The sequence below is a fragment of the Pteropus alecto genome, unplaced genomic scaffold (genome assembly GCF_000325575.1).
Source record: "Pteropus alecto unplaced genomic scaffold, ASM32557v1 scaffold45, whole genome shotgun sequence".
In the NCBI taxonomy this organism is placed as follows: Eukaryota; Metazoa; Chordata; class Mammalia; order Chiroptera; family Pteropodidae; genus Pteropus; species Pteropus alecto.
Window position 1 is genome coordinate 18,446,122 of NW_006442491.1, and position 19,100 is coordinate 18,465,221.

Below are 19,100 nucleotides of genomic sequence, written 5' to 3' on the forward strand. Positions count from 1 at the left end.
GTACAAATACAACATGTTTCTGTTGTATATATTTCTTTCAATATATATTCAATATATATTTCTTTATATATATATATGTATATATATATATAAAGTATAAAAGGAGAATTATTAGAAAGTATGCATAGTATGAATAGTTTTTGTTACATATATATGTATATGTATAAAATATTAAAAAATAATCTGGAAGGATATATATCAAAAATTTTAAGGGTCTTTATCTTTGGGAAAGATTATTTGTAATTTTAATTTTACCTTTCATTACTTTGTTTCATCTGAATGTTATAATATGACTGTATGTAACTTCATAATAAAAAAACTCAAGCTATCCATGTAAGGAAAACATCTTTTTTGAAAATTGTGAGATGAATATATGCACACAGAAGTATTGCTTTCTTTCCTGATTAACACAAAAGATTGATTAGATTCAAATCGGATTCACAGGATTCAGAGATCTTTCCCATATTAAGCTTTAGTAATAATTTCAAGGATATAAGTAATCGTGAAGCACAGGTAAAACATTCACACTGCTTCCTAGGTCTTTCTTTGCCTTTTTAGAATGATCTGTGGGTTGAGTTTAACTCCGGAGATCTCTAAGTGATGTCTAAGTGATAAGTGAAAGCACATCACTTACAAAAACAAGACTACTTGCAGTGAGAACCATCTGCATTTTATTCTATGAAAATTAGGTAGCATGGTAATTACATGATATTTTTCAAGGAGCCGTGCCCTGTAAATCCATAGATTCTAAGTTTGTTTACCAGAGACAATTCTGAACAGAGCAGATGCATTCTGCTAAATAAAGACTATGCTAATATCATTAGTGAGTTCACCAGGAAGTCTGTCCTTAGAATGTTTATAAAAGGGATCTGATAGAATCAACTTTGTTTTTTTTTTTTTTTCCTTTTCCTTCCAGGAGCATTCCTGGTAAAGGAAGAGAATCGATTGTAGGACTGTTGTTAACCTTTTCTTTCTCATCTCTTAAAGTGAAAGCATTGAGAGGTATTATCACTGAATTTATGACTTATGAAGAATGTGTATGTTTCTTAACGGAATTTTTAATACTTTCATTATCATGGCTCCTATTCTGTACTCTAATTCCATCTCCTCTAAATTTCTCTTACAGTGTGGTGGCCAGAGTAAAGGCAATAATCCAATTGTGAACTAACCAGGACACTTGAATTTGGCAATTGCAGTTGTCAAAGTCCTTAATGATAGGCATTCATTCCTCCTCCTCTTTACACTGGGTCACCAGCAGATGTAATAATCAAGTCTTCTAGAGCTTCTTTCAAACCATTGCTAAAGGTCTGAGATGGAATATCCATGTAGATGCCTTATTATATAATTGGCACTGGGCACATGCTCCAAAGTTGTTGCAACTGGGAGTCAAGGTAGCTTGGCAACTAAGAAGCTTTGATATTTAATAGCCTTAGATTCAAGTCCTGGTTCTACTAATCTGTGACCTTCAGCAGTTCAACTTAATCCTTGGTTGTATTATTTATATAATATGTATGGGGGTTGTTGTAAGGACTAAATGAGATGTTATATTCAAAGTGCTCAGTACTGAACCCGGCACTTAAAAAATGCTCTATCACTTTTAAATATTCTTATTATTAATATTGCTTTTCTATAGATCTTCCTCCAGATTTCTGTTCTTTCTTTAATACTCTTTGGTATTGTGATGGAGAACTTATTAATTCATTGGGTTGCCTTTGAACTGAGCTTCTATTTATTGATCTGTTCACCAGGATCAATTTTCAATTCTCTCAGATTCTCTGAGAGTTAGAATGCAACAGTGATAAGCCTTGGAGATACTGAATCCACTGTCATAAGAGGTTCTTTGTCATAGATGCATAGAATCTCTGGAGCCAAGGTGATCTTAACCACTAGCATCAAATAGTACTTTCATTATGCTTACATGTTAATTTCTAGGATTGTGCTCAAAAGTTGAAATCTGAGATGGAGAACAGAAGGCAGGAAGCACAGTAAGTTGTTTCCTTTCTTTGCTCAGACTCTCTCAAGAGAGGAAGCTGTTGCCATTAGTATCGATGATTATCCATTGTGTAGTTCTTAAGCAGTTTGTTTTCACCTAGTAGACATTGCAGTACACACGCATCATTTTGTCTTATAAGTCCTCTTGGGTAAGAATATCTGAAATGTATTAAAGAGTAGAATTCTTTGGTCATAAGATAAATGTATGGTGAATATGACTAAGTAGTAACAGATTTTTCTCAAGAAAGATAAATTATCTATACTTCTACAAGAGGTGTTTAAGGTTTCCTATATTCTTACATCTTCCCTAACACATACCATTATTCAGCCTTCTAATTTTACCAATATTATTGTTGGTTTGATTTGTTTTTCTCTGATTACCAGTGAATTTGAGTATTTCTTCTTACGTTCTGTTGGCTATAGAGTCAACACAATCCCTATTAAAATTTGAGCAGGATTTTTTGTCAGAAATTGACAAGCTGATCTTATCATTTATATAAGGCAAAAAATATAATAACAACAAATTTTTAAAAAGAACAAAGTGGAAGAACTTTCATTTTCTGATTTCAAAACTTAACTATAAAACAGCAGTCATCAAGACACTCCTACCACACTAGGAATAGAATGCACCCTTTTTAACCTGATAAAGATCAGTCAACAAGCTAAAACCATACAATCTTCTTGTTCCTTCCCCAAACAAAATTATTCTTAGTGTAATTCTTCCCCTAAAATATGTCTTGCCTCTCCCTTTCTTCTAAGTCATTTTTTTAGTCTTTCTATGATCATAAAAAAAATCACCTATGTGAACATGTATAAGTTATCTAGAAAGACAAAATCTGATGGGTGTTATCACGCCAATTCGAGAAATCTCAAGTTGATGATGACATGGGTTTCAGATCTGTACAACAAACCCCAAGGCTCTGCTACCAGGGAGCCTTTTCCGAGCTTAGAGGAAGTCCTTTAAGTACCACTTACCAACATACTCTCTCTCCTCTCAAATTAAAACAAAATAAAGCTAAACAAAGTCAAAGCTGCTCTCTTTCCCAGGAGTTACTTAGTGGGATCATCACTGCAGAGAAGGAAACTACTACTTACTAGAAAATGCTATTATGTGTGAAAATCAAGAGGAGTTTGGCTAGACCCATGAGGACAGTTCAGGGTTATTTAGGTAGGTGGTTGCTAACTTTGGAGGGCCTGATGACACCTTTAGGTGCTTCATCAGAGACATAGTTTTGGATTTAGGCCCATAAAACTATTCTGTAAATAAGCCTTTATGAGATTGGGCAGAAACAAATTACTTCTCAGCAGCAACAAATTCTTTCAGTGGGTAGTTAGATCATGGTTAGGATCACCTCCCTCTCTCCCATTCTTTGCTTGTTCTTACTCAGATATTTTTCTTACCCTAACTGAGCTTTCTAGGGCCCTGTCCAGAGGATCCGCCAAGGTCGAGAGAGGAAGTTTTGTGATGGAGCAGTGCTCAGAGATACTGGACTCATGTGCATTTAGACACACTTCAGCATTTATTTTTCTTCAGAGTTCAGGAGATCCATGGTTGATGGAGATACTGATTTCTTTTAGAGTCTGAAGCAGGTCAGCTCTGAACCCCTGTGATGTGGTCATTTATAGCAGGGGTCCCCAAACCCTGGGCCACAGACCAGTACCAATCTGTTGCCTGTTAGGAACTGGACCACACAGCAGGAGGTGAGTGGCAGGCAAATGAACGAAGCTTCATCTGTATTTGCAACTACTCCCCAGTGCCAGCATCATCGCCTCAGCTCCATCTCAGATCATCAGGCATTCGATTCTCATAGGAGTACTGGTCCCTGGTGCCAAAAAGGTTGGGGACTGCTGCTTTATAGCACCCTGGAGAATTCTCAAGAGCAAAGTGTCTTACATCTCTGAACTGAGAGTTCCTGAAGGGAAGAAATGGTGTCTTTTCAACTGTGTTAGCCAACCTTGGCATAGAGTAAGCACATTTGACCCTGGGGAAAGAAGAAAGCTGTGTGAATCTGAGAAGGGGCCCCAGGCTACTTCTTACTGATGTAAATTGGAATGGTCAGGATGGCCATTGCTGGAGGGTCAGATACACTCCACTGGAGGACCAATGAACAGAGATGGAACAGAGAGTAGATGGAAGTGAACAGCTCCTTCCCATGGGAAAGAAATTCATATCCAAGAGAACAAGGGTTCAGAGACCCAGAGACGGAAGGAAATGTTAAATGCTACCCTTCATAGTGTCATATTCATTATTTTATAATAGGCCTGCAGTAAACTGAAAACATGGGACCAGTTAAAGCACATACTTTATTTTACAATATATCAAAGTAATTTGTTTTTAATTATGTCTGTCTTCTGTCTTTAGAATGCAGTCCCCATGGGGGCAAAACCTTGTTTATCTTGTTTACTTCAGAGTCCCAAGATTTAGCACTTACCTGACACATACTAGGTCCTCATTAAATAGTTGTGAAATGAGTGAATGAAAGGTCAGAAACTTGTAAGAGGAACACAGGGCTGACCTGATTTATGACATGAAAAGAAAAAGAACTATTTCTATTGAGGACAATTGTGGGCCATAGGTGTTTCAGTTATATTATTTAGTACTTTCAGCAATTATTCAAGGCAAAGAAAATTCTTGCCATTTTGTATGTTAAGAAGTGTAGGCAATGGGAATTCTAAGCAGAGGTCCTACACTGAGTCAGCAGCAGAGGTAAAATTTACACGTATGTCAATCCGACTCCACGGGGGTTGTGTGTTTGAGAAGCTGGCACCTCAGCAGGAGGAATGATGTCAAGGCCATGATAGGGGCAAGAACAGTAATGTTAGAAAGTGGCGCTGTAACCAGAGAATGAAAATCAGGAATCCTTTCTTATGAGGTAGCAGGAAGAGAAAGCAGAGTGAAGACCACAGGGGTAACTCATCTAGCTAAAGAAAGAACATGAAAAGCAGATCGCACCAACAGAAGGGTAAGGTCTGCAGAGGAAGTGTGGACAAATGAGAGCCCCAGAGGCTAATGTGGGACATAGCATTCCTAAAGACCGTTTTAAATCAGGGGGAGATTGACATAGAATTTTAAGTATTTCCAGTCTTATTGGCAAGACAATCTTATTATAATATATGTTCTTTCATTCATTAATTCACCACATGTTTGTTGATCGCCTACTACTAGGCTCTTACTAGGCACAAAATATATATCTACCCTCCAGGAGCTGACATTCTAGTGGATCCATAGGGCTATACTAAGCTCTTAACTAATTAAATTAATTTCCATTGTCCTGACTCAACACACTTCTAATTATGTCTGTCTTTCTGGATAGTCTTGGCTACAAGGAAAGAATTTGTTAATTATTTGGGATTTGAATACTTTGGTCTCTGTAATTTATAAAAGAGGAAGCTGATGGCTGATGCATATTTATTTCTCATGAAATAGAGTCACTCTTAGTGTAATGACAGAATTGGGTTTCTGAGCTAATAGACTGGGATGAGACTTTGAGAAATTCATGAAGGAAATGGTTTCTCCTCCTCATCCCTGCCAAGTTGGGAGTCCTGGGAGAAAAAGGATGTTTCTCTTCTGTGTCTTTCTCTCTCTCTCCCTGCTGCTGAGGGAATAAGTCTTGTGCAAAGGGTTAATAGGTTTACTCAGGGGTCAGATAGCCTAAATAAGAGCTTTAGCTCTACTACTCTCTGGCTTTGTGATTTTAGGCAACTCAACTCCTTCAAGCCTCAGTTTCGTCACCTGTCACATGGAGGTAATCGTGCCTTCATAATAGGATTGTTTAAGGATTAAATAAGATGATCTATGTAAATGATTTTTCACAGTGCTGGCTTATAGTAAGTGTGCAATAGTGATCACCTTTAACATTAAATCTTTTGTAAGATAGATAATCAATTGCAGCTGTCCCATCAACAATAATAACTGCTGTGATCTAGTCAACTCATAATCTGGAAGTAGAAGTTTGATTCATGATGCTGTCACTTGCAAAGTGTATGCACAGTACGCTGAGCGCAAATGTACTCTTTTTTCTTTTCCCCTGAAAATAGCAGTTTTTGTATTTATTAGTAAATTCAAACTTAGTTTGTGTGCAAATATTCAAATTATTTGACAACAATTAAAAGTTATTCTGTGCTTGCTGCCTTCCACTCTGCATCTGTAGGTTTTATTCTCACGATTAACAATATATAGTGAAGGCTGACCATGACATCATATAAACTGATATCTTAGATTTGAGTATAAAAATCCTACTGTTTGCTCATCTTTTCCCAGGGCCAGTGATTGATAAACCCAGAACAAAGGCAGAGGCTCAGGGTGTTTTAGGAAGCGTCTATTGTTCTTTCCTCTTTTTACCTGCAGCTCAGAAAGAGGGAGGAAAAGGATATCATCTCTTTTATGGCCTGTATTAATATGCTGGGGCTGCTATAACAAAATATCACAGATCGGTGGCATAAACAACAAAAATGTATTTTCTCACAGTTCTGGGGGCTGGAAGTTTAAGATCAAGGTGTAGGCAGGTTTGGTTTCTCCTAGGGCCTCTTCCTTGGCTTGTAGATGGCTGTCTTCTCTGTGTCCTCACACAGTCTTTATTTCATGCACATACACCCCTGATACTTCTTCTTTTTACAAAGACACCAGTAACAAGGGTTAGGGCCCACCCATTAACCTCATTTAACTTTAATTACTCCTTTCAAGGCCTATCTCCAAATATAGCCACATAGAGGGTGAGGGCTTCAATTATGAATTTTTTTGAGGGACACAATTCAGCCCATAATATTACCCATGGTTCATTTAATTTGTTGTCAAAGGAAGTAGACAACCCTTATCTTCCACAGGAGCAGGACAGGCCAGAACAGTCTCTGGCTCTCTGAATAGATGAGTAGAGAACAGGGAAGCCATCAATGATGCTGTTTCTTGCTCACTCAGTTGGCTAGAGGCTAGAGCCTAGACAAGCGTGCCAGTACCTCCTTTATCCTCCAGGACCCTCCATACTCTATTCTTCTTTCTGAGACTCATCTATTGACAGATGGCTTTTTCTTTATTAAAATTAACATTTTTTCTGGACATTATCTCCGGCTCCCATCTTTTAATCTATAGTTTTATTTAGTGCTCTTCTTCGTGTCATCTTAGGTTATTTACAAGCCAACTTAATTTATACATACTTATACGTCTCAAACTTTACAATTTTTATGTGACAATTCATGTTCACAAATAATATTTTCAGAGTAGTTCTGAACTGGAAATTGGGCCATTATAAGTAATGTGGATAGTAAAGGGAAGGTCTTCTCATAAGTTAGGATTCTCCTTCAAACCTCTTTTCACCAGCTCTGCCCTCTTTTCTGCTCTGCCATATAAGCAGCAACATCATCATTATGTATGGGATTAATCTGCTACCTGGCAAAAGTAGGAAGGATTCAGCGTCATACATAGGGTAACAGTTTGTTTGTTTGCTTGTTTATACATTTATTTATTCATGGATGATTCATTGTGATGTGCAATACAGAAACAGTGCTGGTTGGTGGAATGTTCATAGGTATCTAATTTGATTAGTCTGGGTTTGAATATTGGTTCTAAGAAGTTAAAAAATTCAGTGTCATGCAGCTTCTGACCAGTAGGGTTTTGGAGCAGCACTGTATGTGCCATGGTGAACCTTAACCTCACTGAGTGGCAGAGTCTGGAAACTGCACTAGGATGTGCTAGGGTGAATCCCAAGGGAGAGCTTGTAGTCTCTGTGGGGCTCCCAAGGCTTAGACAAAGGTCCTTCTCTGCCTTTAAAATGAAAAATCTGATGTTTTCACCAAGTTATATTAATGCATAATTGCAAAGTTGGCCAATTGTGGTCTCTCTGCATTGAAGTATGGCCAGTTCTATCTGGGAAACAAATGTAGCCTTTACTCTGCAGGATTTGGGCCAAGCTGACATTAGAAGAGTTCTATTACTGTAGTGAAAGAGGAGAACATATATCAGAGAATTACCATATTTGTTATAGTGGATGTGAAACTAAAAGGATATTCTTTAAACTAAAAGGATATTCTTCAGTTTCATTCATCCTGAGAAGAGATGAATGAGACGAATGAGTTCTAAGATAGGAAATGAAGATTCAAAAGAAGGCCTTAAACTTAGGTGAGAAAGACACTTTCTCTTCTCCCTGTGCATAAACAATAAAAAGAGCACTCCAACTGTGGGAAGGTAAGCTGGACCTTTAAGAGTTTGGCAAATAGCTGTGGCAGGAAGAGAATCTACTATCCATAAGATGTACCTGGGATTCTTTAGGGAACACATATATAGTAGGAATTGAAGTTATTCTTTGTGCAGCAACTCTTATCTTTTGTACTAAAACTTCCAGGAACATAATTTAAAAAGTTGTACTCTAGTGTCACTGGGAAAATCTTTGCCTTCCTTAGGGTGACACTGTAGTAAAGAACCAGTAGGTTAAGGAAAGATGGTCTTTAAATTGATGGAGGTGATATGTAGCAGAGAGGAATATGTTAAAAAACTAGAATAGGGGTCTGTGCCATTGTAATTTAGCCAATAAAAGGAAGTGTGACCTGAAATATAAAGAAGTAAATTCTGGACTATAATAAAATGTTTACATTTCCGTTTATGAATGAATAAATGGATGCTCATATATGGATGAGTGATATGTTCAAGACCACACAGATAAAAAGTGCCAGAACCAGAATGCTAGCCCAGAAGCGTCAGACCTGAATTTCTATATTCTTAATTCTATACAGCCCTCAAAAATACGGCTGTCTTCTTTATATTAGCATCATTCCATTTGTCTAATAGTCCTATAGCTACCTGTGCCCTCAGAACTCTCTAACCTGGTGCTATCCAATATGCTAGCCACTAGCCACATGGGGCTACTGAGCACTTGAAATGTGGCTAGTATGAATGGAAATTATAGAACTGTTTGTAATTTATAACATACATATGAGATTTCCAAGTCTTAGTGCAAAAAAAAGAATACAAAATGTCCCAAATAATTTTTATATTGATTACACATTGAAATGATAATGTTTTGAATTTACCACATTAAATAAATGTATTATTAATATTCATTTCACCTATTTCTTTTTCTTTTTAAAATGTGGCTACTAGAAAGTTCAAAATTATCTACATGGTTTGCATTTGTAGTCTGCATTCTTTATCTATTGGAAGCACCTCTCTATTATACTTTTCCCCCTTCCCCTCCTCTATTCCCCCATATTCTTATCTTAAATGGCTCCATGAATTAGCTTATGTTCTTCTGTGGAGAAGGTAGACTTGGTCTCCACATACTCTATTTTGCATATGGGCCTTTCCCCCCAAATCTAGGAAAAAAGAAAACATATCTTCTGATATTTTTCTTCCTGTTGCTCCAAGAAAAGACCACCATATGACAACCGTAAATTCTTGTTACAGAGACCTAATCTGGATCATCCGTGGGCCCAATTCAATGTTGTAGTCATCATTCCTGGTGCTTGCTTTCTCCTGGGCAAGTAAACTAAAATTCCATCCCTTTCCAGCTCTATCTCCTCTGTGAGGCTCCTGTGAGAACATTATGTAAACTGTAGGTGCTTAAACAGTACTTATTGAATGACTCACGACCGAGGAAACAGTTTTATGTCTCATTTAATTAGATAACAAAGTCAAAGAGGAACTTAGTGTTTTAAGAGAAAGACCCACATCTCTGCTCATCTCTTTCCTCCAGCTCCATTTGTGTTGTCGGCAGTGTCTATGGTGGTGGTACTGACGGTAGAGAGTCGGTGGCTGAATCTCTGCTTTTTCTTTGGTGTCACTCTTGGTAGAAGTAGCAGGGTATATAATCTTCCCTGTGATCATAGGTTTGGTGGTAGCAGAGTTCACAGTGTTGGCATTTGAGATGATGATGGTGTTGATGTTAGCAAAATGGCTTTTGCTTTTTTTTGAGATGAGATAAAATGTATTTTGTTTGTATTACAGCCCTAGACTTCTTGGTAGTTTTTAGTAGTTGTTGGGAGTCTTCTTCAAGTGTGAGACATTTCATTTTGCAGGTAGTTATTTATCAATTGAACCATTTTGGGCCCAGCACAACATTGTTTATTCTTGCATTTCTGTACCTCTTTTTCACCCACAGTGCAGTGGTCTTTGCATCTCCCCATATCCATCAAACATCTTCTCAAGCCAAAGAATTCTGCACAAAAGAAATAGAAAACCACTAGGCTAAGGTTAATAACTAGATATGATCTTAAAACTGCTAGAGGGAGAGAAATAGAGTAAGAGAAACTTCGTTAATACTAAATTTTAAGTACAGGGTTTAAGGGTGTTGATGGAGGCACCTGGCAGGCCAAGAAAATTTCTGTACACCTCTGAAATTCAGAATAATTCTCTCTAGTCTCCCTTCATTGAGTAACTTAAAAAATCTAGGGCACACAGAGGAAAGGAGAAAAGGGAACCCAATTATTAGCTTGCAGATAGGATTTTCTACCTCCAACTTATCATCTTAGACACTTGTAGGGCATTGCGCTCTCTCCTGATGATTCTAGGAAGTACCAGTGAGAATAATATCTGCCATAAAACAAATCCAAGAAAGAATTTCAAGAGACTCAATAAAACTTTCAGGAGTGCTGGCTTCTTTCCGAACCCAGTGGTCTATAACCTCACCCTCTTCAATAATCGCCTGACCTGTGGTTCCTGGAGCATGGTGTTCTATGCTTCTCAGCCTCTCTGGACACTCTGTCCCTTAGTGGTCTTATTCATTATCATAGCCTTAACTTCATCTCTATCAAGAGAATTTCCACGCTGTCATCTATATCTCTGATTTCTCCCGTCAGTTTAGTACCTCATCTTCATCATCTGGGTGATTTTTCTATTCCAGTGACTCACCTTTTTTTCTGAATTAAAAAAGTTCTCTCTTACTCATCTTAACAATTTGACTGATTTTCTAAAAATAACAGGAAATTTATGCAGCATCTCATGGTCACATACATTGCAATATTGTTTCTCACCAAAGACAAAACAGTAAAATTCCCCTTTTTTTAAGCAGCAACATTGATTAACTCTATTACAGTCACGTGGAATTTGAGGCTCAAGGTGGCTTAGTGACTTTATGCAATATAATACAGTTGATGATTATTTAAAACAATTTTTTTAAGTTAAATTTATTAGGGTGACATTGGTTAATAAAATTATATAGATTTTAAGTATACAATTAAAGAATATATTATATGTATATTCCATTGTGTGTTCACCATCCAAAGTTAAATTTTCTTCTGTCACCGTATATTTGACCCCCTTTACCCTTATCTATCTCCCCTCCCCCATTTCCCTCTGGTAACCACTTATATTCTGAAACAAGTCTCAATGCTTCTCTCTTCTTTTCAAGAAATGATGGCCATGCCTCTGGTTCAGCTTTTTGCTACAATGTATTCCTAGATGCTCTTATGGATCATTTAGGGGTTTCCAAGACAACAAAGGCTAATAGAAAGGATGAAACTCTGTAAAAATCTGAAAAAGTTTGAGATAGAGAACGCAGATCTGTTTACTGGATCCTAAAAAGAAATTTTGGGAGGCACAAGGGTAAAGACTTCCTCCTTATTACACCCAAGTACAAACTGACAGGAACCTTTGCTTCAAGAGATAGTTTAAATTAGAAATAGAGCAAAAATGAGGGAGACGAGATAGTTTAAATTAGAAATAGAGCAAAAATGAGGGAGACTTGGACTGAGTCCCAGATGATAGCTATGTAGAGGGTTGGAAAGCAGCTTTGTATGTTGGGTAGTTTCTGAGCGCACACACAAAAAGCACCTTGCTTTTGCTGTAGTGAGCTCTCGGTATGTCTCCATTAGACAGTCTGGAGTTAGGGCCTATGGGGATGTATGGGGGATGATGCATGACTGATGCAACAGGTAGAGTCTTCAGCCATCTCTTTAGGCAACTCATCTTTCAGCATCTCTTTGGGTTCCCATTGTCATGGACAGCCAAGTCCTTGCTTCTTTACACTGACCTCTCTTAAACCCAGGATTCCACATTACCTGTGTTCACCTGGAACTGGCGTGAAGCTGTCAAAGATTGGATAAAGGAGTTTCATTTCTGGGTGCCAGAGAGGAAGGCTTGGATCTGGGTTGGCATTTTTGAACTCCAGGCTTTATTGGCCTCTTCGCGGCCTTAGGCCATGATCAGTGAAGTATATCCAAAGCTCACAGCAGTGTGTTTCCTCTGATTCTATTTGAGAACAATTTTTTCCCAAACACTTTTATCCAACACATTTCCTGCTCTTGATCCTGGGGAAATACAAGACATATAAGAAACGAAGAAGTGCGAGTCCTTTGCATCTCATTAAAGTTTGAGCAGGGCAAGAGTAATGTATTTTCTTCATTATTTGTCAGCTAATTATGCCTAAGACATTCAGCGTGTGAGAACCAGAAGAGCAGAAATTGCTATAACCATGGATTCCTGGAGCATAGAAACTGTCTTTTTTGTGCTGATGTCTCCAAAGGCCAGCATAGGTACTGGGTCAACATAAGAACTCAGTATATGCTTGTTGAGTGAGTTTGTGAAAGGCATCTCTTGGCATAACTTTTTCTTTTTTATTGAGACGTAACATTTTTAGTTTCAAGTATGCAAATGGTGATTTGATATTTGTATATATTGTGAAATGATCACAATGTCTAGTTAACATCCATCACCACTTATAGTTGCAATTGTTTTTCCTTGTGATGAGAACTTTTAAGATTTACTCTCTTAGGAACTTTCATATATATAGTACAATATTATCAACTATAGTCACTCTGCTGTACGTTACATCCCCAGGGCTTATAACTGGATGTTTGTACATTTTGATCACCTTCATCCATTTTGCCATCCACCTCTGGCAACCATCAATCTGTTCTCTCTATGAGTTTTTTTGGTTTTGTTTTGTTTTAAGGTGGACATATAAGTGAGATTATATGGTATTTGTCTTTCTCTGTTTGACTTTTTTCACTAGCATAATGCTCTTAAGGTCCATCCATGTTGTTGCAAATGGCACATTTTTTTTTTATGGCCAAATAATATTCCAATATATATTTCATATTTTCTTTATTTGTTCATTCATCAGTGGACATTTAGGTTGCTTTGATATCTGGCTATTTTAAATAATGGTGCAATGAACATGAAGGTGCATATATCTTTTTGAGAATGTCTTTGTTTCCTTCAGAAAAATACCCAGAAGTGAAATTTCTGGATCATATGGTAGTTTTATCCGTAATTTTTTGAGGAAACTTTGTACCATTTTCCATAGTAGCTGCACCAATAGCATTCCCACCAGCAGTGCACAAGGGTTCCCTTTTCTCCACACATCACCAACGCTGAATATTTCTTGTCTTTTTGATTATAGCCATTTTAACAGGTGTATATCTTTGAAAAAATGTCTATTTAGATCTTCTGTCCATTTCTAAATTAGATTTTTCTTTCGCTATTGAGTTGTATGAGTTCTTTATATATTTTGAATATTAACCTCTTATTAGATTAATGATTTGCAAATATTTTCTCCCAATTGGTAGATTGCCTTTTCATTTTGTTGATGGTTTTCTCTGCAGTGTAGAAGCTTTTTGGTTTTAGGTAGTCCCACTTGTTTATTTTTGTTGCCTTTGCTTTTGTTGTCAAATCCAAAAAATTATTGCCAAGATCAATGTTGAGAAGCTTTCTACTTATGTTTTTTCTAGGAGTTTTATGGTTTCAAGTTCTATGTGTAAGTATTTAATCCATTTTGAGTTAATTTTTGTGTTCACTGTAAGATAGTGGTTCAGTTTTATTCTTTTACATGTGGCTATCCAGGTTTTCCAACATCATTTATCGAAAAGACTTTCATTTCCCCATTGTATATTCTTCGCTTTTTGGTCTTAAATTAATTAACCATATATGCATGGGTTTATTTTTGGGCTCTTTATTCTATTAATCTATGTGTCTGTTCTTATACTTGTACCATACTGTTTTGTTTACTATAGCTTTGTAATATAGTTTGAAATCAGGGAACATGAAGCCTCAGCTTTGTCCTTTGTCAGGATTGCTTTGGCTATTCAGGTTTTTTTGTGGTTATATATAAGTTTTAGGAATCTCTTTTCTATATCTGTGCAAAAAGCCATTGGAATTTTGATAGGCTTTGCACTGAATCTATAGTATGGACATTTTAATAACACTAATTCTTCCAATCTCAGAGCACAGAATATTTTTTTCATTTATTTGTGTCTTCTTCAATTTCTTTCATCAGTGTCTCAGTATAGGTTATGAATGTATAGGTTATTTTTTTGATTAAATTAACTCCTGAGTATTTTATTCTTTTTGATGCAATTTAAAATGGAGTTGTTTTCTTAATTTGTCTTTCTGATAGTTCATTACTGATTTTGGTATATTAATTTTGTAACCTGCAACTTTACTAAATTTGTTTATTAATTCTATCAGTTTTTTGATGGAGTCTTTGGGGTTTTCTCTATGTATTATCATGTCACTTGTAAATAGTGACTGTTTTACTTCTTCCTTTCTGATATGGATGCTTTTATTTCTTTTCCTTGCTTAATTCTCTGGCTAGGACTTCCAATATTATTTTGAATAAAAGTAGCATACATTATGTCATTTGATGGTGTCTCATAAGTATCATAGGTTTTCTTCATTCTTCTCTATTCTTTTAAAAAATTTTTCGTTCTTTTGTCTGGGTAAATTTAAATTACATGCCTTTGAGTTTGCTAATTCTTTCCTCTGCTTCATCAAGTCTGATGTTGAAAATGTCTACTGAATTCCCTAGTCCTACATAGGTGTAGTTTCTCTATTATTGACATACTCCACCAAAGCAGTTCTCTTGCTACAGTTGATGAATGTATGACATATTATAATCACCCAAGTTAATAGTTTATATTATGGTTCATTCTTGGTGTTGTACTTTCTATGTTTAGACAAATGTATTGTGACATAATGATGATATGGATTCATCATTATGATATCATAGAAATATCCGCTGTGTTCCACCTATTAATCCATCCCTCTACTCCAATCCCTGACAACGCTATTGTCTCCATAGTTTTTCCTTTTAACGAATGTCATAAAGTTGTAATCATACAGTTTGTGTCTTTTTGAGATTGGCTTCTTCCACTTAGTAATATGCATTTGCATTTTTCACGCTAACTGTGCTCCTGGCCAAAGGGACTGCTGATTTGTTTTCACAGGTGGGAGGAGCCACTGACTGGCCTCTCTGGGCAAGGTTACTAGCTGTGATGTGCTCCATTGCCAAGATCCACTCACCGATTACTGCGAGACCTGCTTCCTTTTTTGTTCCAGTTGCCTTCATGTGGTCTACGTTTGTCAATTACCCCAGGGTTCTCCAAGACAGAAGTGGGCTTACAAAGAGTGTTCAAGAAATGCTGGGAAAACTGAATGTCTTCCTTGGGTTCTTTTTTCTCCGCTGGAGAAATTGTAGGCCCAGGGGATCACTCTTGGTATGGTGCCATCCTGGCCTGGGAGGGTGGGAGTTGTAGTCAAAGTGAACCTGCCCCTCTTACCCTTTTAATAAAGATTTTCTTGGTTTTTATACTCTATGCCTCACTCCATCTTCTGAGATTTAAAAAAAATTTTTTTTTCTGTGCATTGTTACTAATTTGTATTTCTGTGAGAACTAGATCTAGATATAAGGACCTCCTATATCACCATCTTGCTTACTTCAACAGCAAAAGTGCATTTTGGGCATATCAGTATGGTTGCAAAGTAGAGACTGAATCTGAGTGGGTTCATAGGAGTGACAGTGGGCTGGAGAGAATGGAAGACCTTTGAGTAGAAAGAATATTCAGAACAATTCTGTGTAAGGTGTAAAGGAAGGATCATAGAAGCGCTGTTCAGCTTTCCTTTAATACTTTCCTTTCCACCTTCTCTCATGAACTTACTCCTACTTATCTCTCAAGTCTCTGCTTAATTGTAATTTCTAAAGCAAGGCTCTTTAAGCCCTGGATTACTGTTGATCCCTTTATTTTAAGCATTTAATTAATTAATTAATTAATTAGATATTTATTGAGCATGTATCATGTTCTAGAAACTGTCTTAGGTGCTAGTAATATAGCAAATACCATAGGCAGTGTCTGCCATCATGGAGCTTACATTAATTGGTCTTTAAAATATGAGCAAAACCAGATAGTCTTATCTTCATAAAACTTTTGTTGAAGGAGGCATATAGGGAATCAAATCTCTGTAAAATTTAGATGCCACTAATGTGCACAGTTATGTGATTTTCACCAGCATTGATGTCGGCCTTTTTCTATACAGATGGGCTCATAAAATAATAATGTTTGGGCTGTTAAGATATTGACAAGAGGGTAGATGAAGTGATGAATCATGGAGTTGAGGTTCATAAAGAAAAGTGAGGAAGGATCTGTTTGGCACATGGAATGTATTTGAGTAAGGGAGTATGTCTTGATAAATTCAAAGAGAAGCTGTTTTATAATAACAAAATGAGGAAGCTGAACATGTGTGTGGGTGTAATCAGGGTGGTATTAGGCAGAATGGGTTCAATTCAGCTTACACTGCTGACGCATTAATGATACTCTCGACAAGTTATTTCATACCTCTGAGCCTCACTTTTCTAATCTTAAAAAGGCTGAAAAAACAAAATTGTGGCATATTTATACAGTAGACTACTAATGAGCAATTTAAAAAGGAACTACTGATACACACAACAACAGGGATGAATCTCAATGATGCTGATGAAGGAAGCCATACGGAAAAGAGTACATACTATGCAATTCCATTTATATTAAATTCTTGAAAATGTAAACTAATCTCTAGTGAAAAAATACAGGCTATTCGTTGTCCAGGGCTAGAAGTCTAGGGTGGAGGGAGGTGTGGACCGCAAAGGTACATGAGGAATATTTTCAGAGATGATGGAAATGTTCTGTACCTTTATTGTGGTGGTGGTTTTGTGTGTGTATACAGCTGCCAAACTCATCCAGTTGTATACTTTAAATGGCTGCACTTCAGTGTACATAAATTATACCTGAATAAAGTAGATATTTTTTAAGTCCAAAAAAGTGCTAGTAATGACACCAAACCCAAGTGTTATAAGTTTTAAGTGTGATAACTTAAGTGGAAGTACTCAGGACTTGGTTGGTGCCCACAGAATATTAGCTCATCTCTCCTTGATGCCACCTTGCTTTCTGCCTTTATTCAGTCCCTTTCCCCGTCCCTATTGTTAGAGTCCTAACAGGGTTATTGTCCCATGGGGAAAAAAAGGAATAAAAAAGTGTCCTGAAAAGACAGATTAAGGAACTAAAAGATAAGAGACATTAGAAGAAGGGCTTAGCAGTAAGGTCAGTTCCTTCCTCCAGGTTATACGACTCTAGGGTGATTTCAGTGATCAAGATAGTCCAGTGGAAAGTAAGATGAACTCTTTAAGGAGCTTCCAATAACCTTTCTTTCTGATTGGACAGATCTTAAACTACTTAACCTGTGACTTATCTCTCCTACTAATGGGCCCTCATCCTGGGCACAGCATGATATGCATGTAACCACTTATGTTTATACACTTCTGCTTGGTACAGAGAGCAAAGTTTTAGAAAAGATTTCCCCTAATCCCTCCAGCAAAGACAGTGCAGCATGTCTTATGTGTGTTACTGAGATTATGCATAGGTAATTGTAGGATGGATGCAAATATAAGTTCCTGTAACTTCCCAGAGGAGAAAACTATGTGTATGTCAGAAACAAGATAGATTAATTTATAAAACTATGCAATAGCATCATAAGCAGTTGAATACATGTAATAGCTCTATTTGTTTTGGAACAACAAACTAGTTTTTTGAATTGCAATAGCAAATATAAAGAAAACATAACATTTTAGTACAATACAGTATATATTGGCACTTTAGTGCCAAACAGTTGGAGTCCTGATAGCCTAGCCACACAATTACTTTTTCATTCAGATTCTTGGATTACTTTGGCACAAAATGTTTTTTGTTTGTTTGTTTGTTTGTTTTTTTACTTCTCATTGAATGCTTGGTTATATCCAACAGAAATTGTTGTGCTTTCTTCCTGGAGATTATTTGTGAAACAACAAAAGAGTGTTTACTCATATATTTTTTGGTGCCTATTCCCCTTTGTAATAGACAATGGCACTTTTTAAAAAGCTGTCTAGCACCTTTCGACTCCCTCTATATTTTCAGAATGCTACATCTGTGGCAACTATGATCAATTTTCCTTTCAAATGCATGCTCCCTTTCCATAGTATAAAGTTGTCACTTGGAAGCAGTTGCCATTGTCTCATTCCTCTTGTATCTAAGTGTGATTATATGATTTGTTCTTAATAATGGAACATGAGGTGAAGTGATTGGTATTACTTCCTGGAAGAGGCTTTTATTTATCTTATTTATTTGTATTTTTAAAAATTATTTTTATTTATTTTTTAATTTTTTTCAATTATAGTTGACATACAATATTATATTAGTTTCAGGTGTACAACACAGTGATTGGCTGTATAACTTTTGACGTGATGACCCCAATAAATCCAGTACCCATCTGACACCATACATAGTTATTACAATACTACTGACTATATTGACCATACCATCCTCTACATCCCCATGACTATTTTGTAATTACCTATTTGTACCTCTCAATCCCCACCCCCACTCCCCAATTTGATAGCCATCAAAATGCTATCTGTACCTATGAGCTTGTTGCAGTTGTTCGTTTGTTTATCCTGTTCTCTAGATTCCCCATATGACATTTGTCTTTCTCTGTCTGACTTACTCCATTCAGCATAACACCCTCCATGTTGTAGATGGCAAGATTTCATCCTTTTTTATGGCTGAGTAATATTCCATTGTGTATATATACATATATATATCTCAATGTGTGTGTATATATATATAAATATATGTATGTATATATCTATATCTACATCTATATATGTGTATATAGATATCTATGTGTGTGTGTGTGTGTGTGTGTGTGTGTGTGTGTGTGTGTGTGTGTGTGTGTGTGTGTGTTTGAGGGTTTCAATGTCCTTGCTACAGAACTCATTCTCTTGATCTAGTTGGTTTTTTTGTTTGTTTGTTTTGTTTTGTTTTCCAATGTCCTTTCAAAGTAGTGTTTTGGGTTTCTTCAGATAAAAACTCAGAGGGATAGCTGGTTCCTGCTTTGTCTT

The 19,100-nt window shown here is 36.7% G+C and overlaps 1 protein-coding gene across 1 annotated transcript; it reads right to left on the minus strand.

The window, feature by feature from the left end:
* Nucleotides 1–9,632: 9,632 nt before the first annotated feature.
* On the minus strand, nt 9,633–12,032 carry DEFB129 (defensin beta 129). Its single transcript, XM_025039717.1, is given in 6 exon segments — nt 9,633–9,746; nt 9,749–9,887; nt 9,889–9,975; nt 9,977–10,136; nt 11,977–11,996; nt 11,998–12,032. Coding segments are annotated over 6 exon segments (555 nt in total).
* Between the last annotated feature and the right edge of the window lie 7,068 nt (nt 12,033–19,100).